Source organism: Phoxinus phoxinus (genome assembly GCF_949152265.1).
Source record: "Phoxinus phoxinus genome assembly, chromosome: 11".
Classification (NCBI taxonomy): Eukaryota; Metazoa; Chordata; class Actinopteri; order Cypriniformes; family Leuciscidae; genus Phoxinus; species Phoxinus phoxinus.
The window spans coordinates 22008117-22017493 of NC_136886.1; the positions used below are offsets into that span (position 1 = coordinate 22008117).

Here is a 9377-nt window from a genome sequence, read left to right on the forward strand (position 1 = left end):
CCCCCTCACAGTTGTTATGAAGGGCAAAGTTAGCTTTATAGACCAAAGCCACAGAGAGAACCAGGCTGTAAACATGTTTTTTTCTGCTGTAAAGTTGGGCATTTTAACATGGGGGAGATACAGATTTGACTCCCTTCTGCAGCCAGCCTCAAGCGGCCAGTCGATGAATTGCCGTTTAATTCACTTCCGTGTTGGTTTCAAGAGAGAGACGGGGAGGTTGCCGCTTGGTCAAAATATATGTTTTCTGCAGCAGCAGGACCTTCATCAGCTCCAGTGGCTGATGAGGATAATGAGGAGGATCAGGAGAGAGATGAGAAAGTGGAGAGTCCGCGGTAAGCAGAACCCATTACCCAGTTACGCATTATTTCCACATCTGCATAGTTGACGATTACAGCAATTTAATAGAAGTTTAATGAGACGCGTTTGTATCTTTGTTTTCCGCCAAAATAAAAGCTTGATGCAGTTTCTGCCAAAATAAAAGCTTGATGCAGTTTCCGCCAAAATAAAAGATCACGTGCTTATCTCTTTCAAGTATAGAAATTAGTACAAAACTAATTATGAAAGTTTCCTTTATTTTTCTGTGCATTTGTTCTACAATATATGGCTATTATAGGCTACAGTCATGAGATTAATATTATAACTACAATTATGTAGTAGTGTAATGTAGACAGACACTGTTACTAAAAGAGGTTTGATTTTTTTCTTTGTTTAATTTGCACACTTAAAGGGTTAGTTCACCCAAAAATGAAAATAATGTCATTAATGACTCACCCTCATGTCGTTCTAAGCCCGTAAGACCTCCGTTCATCTTCGGAACACAGTTTAAGATATTTTAGATTTAGTCCGAGAGATTTCTCTCCGAGAGAGTCCCGGGTCTGTTGTCAATCCTTCACAGTTACGCTGATGGCGTAAGACGCTGATGACGTGTTATCTGGTGCGCCCGAGCTTCATTTATAGACTGAGGGAAACGCACGCTGTAAAAGTGTCTCATCCGCGACATGCACATTTACGCACCATTAAAAAAATGATATCCACGCAAACAATGTAGAATAGCTTGAATATAGCGTGCGTCTTCCTCAGACTGTAAACGAAGCTCGGGCGCACCAGATAACACGTCATCAGCGTCTTACGTCAGCAGCGTCACTGCGGAGTCCTGAACGCAGATTGACAACAGACCCGGGAGAGAATACAATGCTGAATAAAGTCTTATTTTGTGTTATTTTTGGACCAAAAAGTATTTTCGATGCTTCAAAAAATTCTAACTAACCCACTGATGTCACATGGACTACTTTGATGATGTTTATATTACCTTTATGGACATGGACAGTATACTGTATATACAGCTTCAATGGAGGGACAGAAATCTCTCGGACTAAATCTAAAATATCTTAAACTGTGTTCCGAAGATGAACGGAGGTCTTACGGGCTTAGAACGACATGAGGGTGAGTCATTAATGACATTATTTTCATTTTTGGGTGAACTAACCCTTTAATATGGGTTGGAACTTTTCATTTTGAACTCTCAAACTGCACCAGATTGATGAATTTAACATTCAAATACACACAATTTTCTTACGGGGGGCATGTCCCCGAACCCCCCTAGAGGGCACGAGGTACACCCACCACAGTTTTACCAAAGATCCTGTGGTAAACACTGGTATTGCTATGCCAATGCAGCTTATAGCTTGTTTTTTTTTAATGCATTACTGTGGAGTATAGTTCAATTGTATTAATAAATTACAATTTTGTACTTATTATATCTGTTAACTCTCACTCGTTCCTACTCAATCATTACATGGCATTAGTGGTTTTTATGAATAGGAGTTGAACAAAAACATACTGTATGCAAGGGCGTGCAAAGATGGGTGGTGTTTATGATCATATGTAGTGGGCCAGTCTGGGCCAAAATGCCCGGGCCGATTTTTAGTCCCAGTCCAGCCCTGAAAAACCCATATTGTATAAAGCTCTATATATAAATAAAGGTGGCTTGACTGACATATTCAGTTTGAATAAAGTTTATAAAGCTTCTCCTCATAACAGGAGAGGAGAAATACTGCATGAAAATATCAGTAAAGGCCAAAGTATAATTCCTATTGTGGCAAAAATTCATCAAACAAACATCACTGCGTAAGGGAGACTCAGAGTCAAATTATAAAAATTAGAAGTATTTATTCTTGCAAGAATAGGAGCAGTCTAATACACAGTTGTTACCCTGTGCAGAAGAGTGAAACACCCCCAGACAGACTGAACCACCTTTTTATCCTAATCTCCAAGGTCTTCTTCCCCCCCCAGAGCCTTCCTCCCAGTAGATTTCCATCCAGTAGTTTTCATAGACAAAGAAGCCATAACACTAGTTTCGATTCGTCACTAGGGCCAACTCCTAAGCCCTCCTTCACCAAATGGCCTTCTGACATCTAGGTCAGAGGTCCTTGTTCGTCTGTTCTCTGGAGTGTCTCTCCCTTCTGCCTCCCCAGGTACATAAACATCATCTTCTCTCACTACAAGTGAGAGACACACATGTGACATTCTTTGAATCATCTATATTTTACTAAAGATCAATGAATATCATAAAACTTCCACCACATTCCCTTTTTACACGTACGCGAGGGTCAGCGTACAGTGGCATGACGTGATCAGAAGAGTACACGCAGGTCGTACGCATTAAAAAAAAATGGCAGTAATTTTCAAAAGCAAATCGTTTACAAGCGTTCTCTGTCAGAGGCTTTAATGGCATTGCATCTAACACCAGAGAATCAGCATCTGCCTTCATCTTCTCCTTTCAGTTTTTTTATAGACCGTCTGAATTCTTTTTCTTTTTTTTTATTGCCAAAAGAAACAACAACATACAAAACTCTCGCAGGGGAAAGAGAATACACATGCGTATATACAAATGACCGTCTGAATTCTTGAGGCCTTCATCCTTGGAAATCCCCTCATTATTTATTAGTCTTTAACAGACAATTTATCCATTCTGAAGTCTTGAGGTGTCATGAGTTTTGGGAATTCCTTTCGGACCTGTCCGCAACACATCCGGTAATGCTTGCATTTTTCTTCTTTCTCCAGCAAAGCTCTTTCTAATACATGTTTCTTCCTCTCAGCATGGTTTTTAATAAATGCTAAAATTAAATGTGGTGTTTTTCTTTATAAACCATTTTCTTAATAAACAAGTTACAATAACAATTGTAGTGTTTTTCTTTATAAACCACTTTCTTAAAATAAACAAGTTACAATAACAATTGTAGTGTTTTTCTTTATAAACCATTTTCTTAAAGCTGCAGTCCGGCACTTTTTTGTGTTTAAAAATATAAAAAAAGACATTTTTGTAAAAAAAACTTAACCAGCCAGTGTTCAAAACTATCTGCTTGCCTTACCTCGATTCAAAACGGTAAGCTTGTAATAATGATTTTAATTCCAGTGGTACTGGTGGATTTCCGCGGGAATTTCGAGCATGTCTTTGCGTCATTACGTCACTTCTGTACACATAGAGAATGAGTCCCGGCTAAATAGCGTGTGTGGATGATGGTGGAGATTTAGCTTAGCACTTGGTATGGCGGATCCCGAAAGTTTAAAGCGACAATCACCAGGGACAACTGGAGATTCACCAGCTGTAAAACACAAAAGACTTCGGACTTCAGAGTGGCTTCAGAAAAAAAGAGACTGCAACCGAGCCAATTCTAAAACAAGGATAAACATCGGCAGGGCTTTTGAAAGGTGGCGTGAACTCCGTGTTTTGAAGGGGTTCAAAACGGACGCAGAGACTGCTTTTTTTCTGCTGGACAGGTAAGACAGGTGATTTCATTTCATTTTATTTGAATGAATTCATTTACGTAACAGTGACGTTAGTCACTTGTTCGCTTAATTCACAGAGTTACGGAATTTCCTTTGTTGTCTTTCTCGTATTGCTATTACGCCTATGGTAAATATGCATTATTTTGTCCTAGCTATGAGAGGGAGCAATTCACTTCTACTCCAAGAAAACCAAACCCGCTTCCTCCGTTGTCAAGTATTGGAGCTGAATCAGATCGGTAAAGTGACATTGTTCCTGTCGTAAGATATTAGCGGAAGAGTTCATAAAACACGTTAAAAATGTATAACAGTGATTCAGTTCATACACCGTTATTTAATAGCACTCTTATTGTTATTTGTTTGTACATGTCAACTTATCTAACGCGTAATGCTGTTTCCATTACATGGCCATTATTTGACTGTCTAATTGACACTTTGTTACTCGTACAGAGAAACTGATTTTTCTGTACCTGGAGTTGTTTTTTTTGGAAAAAGTACATGATGAAGAAGAGGCATTGCAAGCAAGGTTTGTACATTATCACTATAGTTACATATTTTATTTTTTTCTGATTATCCACAGTATATAATACAAGTGTGTTTGTCTTCAGTGTATTCTGATGTAATGCAGCCTGTGTCACTGATGTAATATATTTGTGTATGTAAACTGAATTTTCCAAACATTCAGTAATACACAGGATGGTCCATCTAATCTTTACATCGTATGGTCTCAAATGTGAGGTCCTGTCTTTTATTTGATTATATAATATTATTATTAACAAATGTAAGGTGTTTTTTCACATACCGTAGTTTGGATAAACAACTATACTGAAGGCTACGCTACATGACTATCTTCAATAAGCGGTCTTCCTTTGATCTTTGTTCCAGCACATTCTTTTTTTGTATTAGAAGCAAGAATGATTTTTTTTTAAACACTTGATGATCCACTTCATGATTGTTCAGCTAAATTCGAGAAATCTAACATGAGTCATGTTATTGTTTCATTACAGCTTTACATCGATGATAATTAGCGAGAAGTCATTGCAAATTGATGACAATCAAGCTAATGACCTGATGAACACTGTGTAAGTAAATAAAATTATTTATGATACTATATATTGAGCAGTTGCTTATTTAGGTTTACCCATACTCACAGTCAATCCTGTCTATTCATCTTTTACAAAGTATAGATTGGGATAATGAAATGGTTACGCTGTCAAAATACGGGGATGAGAATGATGTCAATGACAGTTCAGATGAGGAATATGTACCACCTTTATGTTTGCGGTATGTTCTTTTTATTGTTTATGATAAAAAAATAAAACAAAAATGTCACATTTATTTCACTCTTAAAAAAGTATGCTTTTTTGTTTTCAGAATGACTGGTTCACAAAGTATTCCTTTCAATATTGATGAGTTCCCTGTGATTGGGCTTGATGAAACTGTACATGACGAAGTGGATTGTACTGAGTCTATTGATGAGCCCCTCACTGAGCAGGAACAAATTCTTTGTGGAGATGACCTTGTGGGAAAGCATGCATCTATTGTCTATGATGACAATTTGAAACTGCTTGCAAATGTTCTTCAGTTTCCATTGAACGCGTGCACTTTCCAAGACCACACCGTAAATATAAAATGTGATGCTTCTCCACCATTCACGATGAAACTAACATCAAGAGGAACTGCTACAGTTTTACAATGGGTAATACTGCTGGTTGTTTTCTTTGAACTATTAATCCAAATAGTATTTTAAAGAATTTATGATAGATGTTTGACATTAAGATAAAACACATTTCTCATTTCTTTTTTTTAGTTCTGTTCCAGAGGTCACAATGTTTGGACATGGAATTCACAACCAAAATTCAAGTATGGAATGCAAGGAGGGGATTTCATGCTGGCAAGCAACATCTTACTATCTGGCAACAACTACGCAAAGATAAAACTTCTTTTCCAGTTCATGAACATGGGCGTTGTTGCCAAAAACACATTTTACAGTATTCAAGATGCATACTGCACAAATGCTGTAAAGGAATTCTGGACAATTAAGAGAGCTGAGGTGATTCAGCGCCATCAGTCCAAAGATGAGGTTGTGGTCCTTGGTAAGTCTTAACCTGTGCTGCCATTTTTGCCATTGTTGATCCATTTCAATCAGAATTTATATTTGTATTCACTTAATCATGTTTGTACAAATTACAGCTGATGGAAGAATGGACTCTCCAGGTAATCTTTTTTATTTTTACATACTTCTTACAGAAAAAGTGTCTGGATGAATGTTGCATGTCTATATTTCTGCTTCCAGGACACTGTGCACAGTACTGCACTTATACAACTATGGAAAATGATTCAAAGGACATAGTTCATGTGGTAACAATAGATAAAAGAGAGACTCAGAGAAACTCCGTTATCATGGAAAAAAAGGCTTTTATTCAGACTGTTGACCAGCTTTCTGAAGAACTGAAGCTGAAGGAGGTAGTTACAGATGCACACAGGCAGATATCTGCTTTGATGGGTAAGCAATGTCTACCATTTGTAATACATTATGCTATTAAATTGTTTAAACCAGGGGTGTGCAAACTCAGTCCTTAAGGGCCTCTCTACTGTCCTGTAGAGTTTATCTGCAACCTCAATTAACTACAATTCTGAACCAGCTTAACTAGGCACATTAGAAACTTCCTGGTAGGTGTTTTGGAGCTGTTTGGAGCTAAACACTACAAGAAAGTTGCCCTCCAAGACCGAGTTTGGACACCTCTTTTGAAGGCAAATACTGATATTATTACATATTTTTATTATGTGATGTGCAGATCCAGTGAAAGGCAGATACAAGGATAAGGGGATTGTACATTCTCTGGACATGTGGCATGGAGCAAAGAACCTTGCAAAAAGACTGCATGCTGTTAGTGTTGGAGTGCTGTATACTGTATATTATTTAGTCAAATCTATGTTCACAAAACAGGTTACTAAAGACTTCTTCTTTTTTAGGCTGGAATGATAGCTGGCCAGCACATCATTTTAATCTGGTTAAAAGACATTGTAAACCATTTCTGGTTTTGTTGTAAAGCAGCTGATCACAGAGAACAGTTCATGGTAAGACTTATGTGATTTATTTTTCTTTATTCATAATATTTTTGTATTACTGACAGTTATATGTTTTTTTTAGGATCTTTGGACTGGTGTGCTTCATCATGTGATTAACCAACATACATGGGCCTTTGGACAATGTCAACATGGCAGTGTTGAGGCTGACCACAATAGGGAATGGATGAAACCTGGCTCCGTTGCACATGAGGCCTTGTCAAAGATTGTTCTTGATGCAAGATGGCTCAAAGCAATTGACAAGTATCTTAGATTCAGGTAATTACCTATGTACTAATATGTGTCATTTTGCAATAAGTTTGTGTACTATGAAATCTATCTTGGTCACAGGCGTTTATTTACAATTATTGTTAAAAGTTCAATAGATATTGTATGTTTGTGTTTTATATGTAACTCCAGGACAACTGCTGACCTCGAGTCATTTCAAAATCACATTTTGATGTACGCCAGCAAGAGATTTTCATTTTCACCACCCGTTTATGAGGCACGAACCTTACTTGCTGCGCTGGACTACAATCATCACAATCATCGTCCAATTTTGGTGAATGCAGAGGGCAACAAAATGTGAGTAAACTTAAATGGTAAGTTGTCTATAATAAATGTATTGTGATCTATACCATGCAAATATGAACTTTTGAACTTCATGTCTTAGGTACAGGAGGCTGTACAACAAAAAATCCAAAAGGTGGTGTGTTTATGCATTAAAAACAACCAAAGACTACATGTACATCCCAGAACTGCAGAGGTCTATTGTTAGGAAAAGAATAGATTCTGCTACAGGTTTGTCAAAAAGGAGGCCAATGAAGGCTGATGACCCCAGAGCCCTGGGCAACTTACCAGACATTCCTCCTCCACCAACTGCAGAGTTAGTTCAAGCTCAACTTCACAGAGGAGATGTAAGTATGACAGAATTAGCCTACATAAATTGCTTGATTTGTATGCTGTATAGGACCAATATACACTTTGTTAATGTTGTCTTTCTTTCAGAATCTTGCATGATCTACTCACAGCTGTAATCATATTGTAAAAAACAATTTTTTCAAGGTAAACATGACTAATGATGACATTCATTTATATTATTTAATATCATTGTTTTTTTGGTTATACAACTATTTTTTTCCTTTCTTTGTCTTTCTATCTTATATCATAGGTGGTTTGCAGTTATACTCCACTACTGGATAAACATCTATTTGTCAAGATGCCAGTGTTGTTTTTTTTGTTATTAATTTATTTACACACTGTAGGACATGTGGATCTCACCACTACTGTAACGTATCTATGTAGTTTGAACAGTGTTTATTAAAGATGTTACTAATACGAACAGTATAAAAAAATCTGGCTATTTTTAAGTGCAGTTTGTATCGGTCTGATTTGGTCAGTGTAATAAAAAGATTTGATAGAAACTCAAGATTTCTTTATTTCTTTATTGTAGCCTCTTGAAATATGTAAACAAAAATACACATTATCAACTATAGTTGCAATCCTGTAACAAAAAAGAGAATACTAAATACAAAAAAAAAAACACAATAGTTTTAGTATTCTAATAACTTGTTTACACCCAATGAATTGAATGGAGTTTAAATAATTAAACTGCAAAAAATAACGCTTATAACAAATTATATTTCACCAAAACATTATACAATAATACAGTAACACAATTTAAAATGTATATCTTGCATTATTAATTTAAATGAGGTAGTGCATTGAATTTTTAAAGTATAAATGCATATTCTAATATCCTTATAGTGTATTATTATTATGTATTAATATTTATTACATAAATGTAACAAAAAAAAAAAAAGTACTGTGCTACAGCCTATTTGGTATAAATCCTGTGTATTGGCCTTGAGGATCAGGATATTTCTCTCTAATACACCAAACACAACAACTTGGTATGACCACTCTATGGCCCCCACCTAACGCACCATACTGCCAAACTACATACTGCCTGTATGCAGCATATCGAGACTCTCGATTGTCTGTGCCTGGTTCAGCAGAGTCTTCCAAGGCCAGAATATCATTACGTGTGTCCCTGACCAACCTCAAAACTGATGGATTGAGACACAGAAGTTCAAATGTAGCTGTCCTGCTTATACACCTCTCTGGTCGCTGGCAACAACATTTTCTTTCCAGGTCTGTGGGCATCTCTCTGCAGTTGTTGCAGGTACACCAGTGTAGTGATGATGATGAAGGAAGGGTTGTTGCTTGGGCAGCATGGGCTAAAACGTCAAACAATATTGCAGGATGCTGTACTAAAACCTCTTGAAGGATCTCTCCCCGTTGACTAAAGTCTAGGTCATTCACTGCAGACTAAAAAACAACAACCATATGATGTAAGAAATATGGAGAAAATAATTTTTTAAAGTGTACAATAAAAAACAAAAACAAACCTGTATCTCTGTTAACCTCTGCTGTGACAGGTCTGCAGCTCTATTTGCATCATCTTCTGAAACCATGCCTCTCCCTCTGCCTCTCCCTCTGCCTCTCCCTCTTCCTCTCCC

General features: G+C 37.0%; 1 protein-coding gene across 5 annotated transcripts; it reads left to right on the forward strand.

The window, feature by feature from the left end:
• The first annotated feature begins 3352 nt into the window (after positions 1 to 3352).
• On the forward strand, positions 3353 to 8137 carry LOC307006881 (uncharacterized protein). 5 transcript variants are annotated; one of them, XM_079628332.1, is made up of 15 exons: positions 3353 to 3780; positions 3942 to 4025; positions 4237 to 4312; positions 4794 to 4866; positions 4969 to 5070; positions 5161 to 5485; positions 5597 to 5882; positions 5980 to 6003; positions 6083 to 6292; positions 6585 to 6676; positions 6763 to 6867; positions 6941 to 7134; positions 7276 to 7440; positions 7529 to 7920; positions 8027 to 8137. In XM_079628332.1, exons 5-14 carry the CDS (start codon positions 4988 to 4990, stop codon positions 7890 to 7892), a joined length of 1848 nt encoding a protein of 615 aa, XP_079484458.1. In that variant the 5' UTR covers positions 3353 to 3780; positions 3942 to 4025; positions 4237 to 4312; positions 4794 to 4866; positions 4969 to 4987; the 3' UTR covers positions 7893 to 7920; positions 8027 to 8137. The 5 variants fall into 5 exon arrangements, with proteins under 5 accessions (XP_079484458.1, XP_079484460.1, XP_079484457.1 ...); XM_079628334.1 differs by lacking the exons at positions 3353 to 3780; positions 3942 to 4025; positions 4237 to 4312 and having other exon boundaries at positions 4808 to 4868; positions 7529 to 7772; positions 7864 to 7920; positions 8027 to 8080; XM_079628331.1 differs by lacking the exons at positions 3353 to 3780; positions 3942 to 4025; positions 4237 to 4312 and having other exon boundaries at positions 4808 to 4868.
• Positions 8138 to 9377: the final 1240 nt, after the last annotated feature.

Coding starts and splice junctions, on each gene's coding strand:
- LOC307006881 (XM_079628331.1), top strand. Junction 5,071..5,160: donor GTACCACCTTTATGTTTGCG/GTATGTTCTTTT, acceptor TTTTGTTTTCAG/AATGACTGGTTCACAAAGTA. Junction 7,441..7,528: donor AATGCAGAGGGCAACAAAAT/GTGAGTAAACTT, acceptor TTCATGTCTTAG/GTACAGGAGGCTGTACAACA.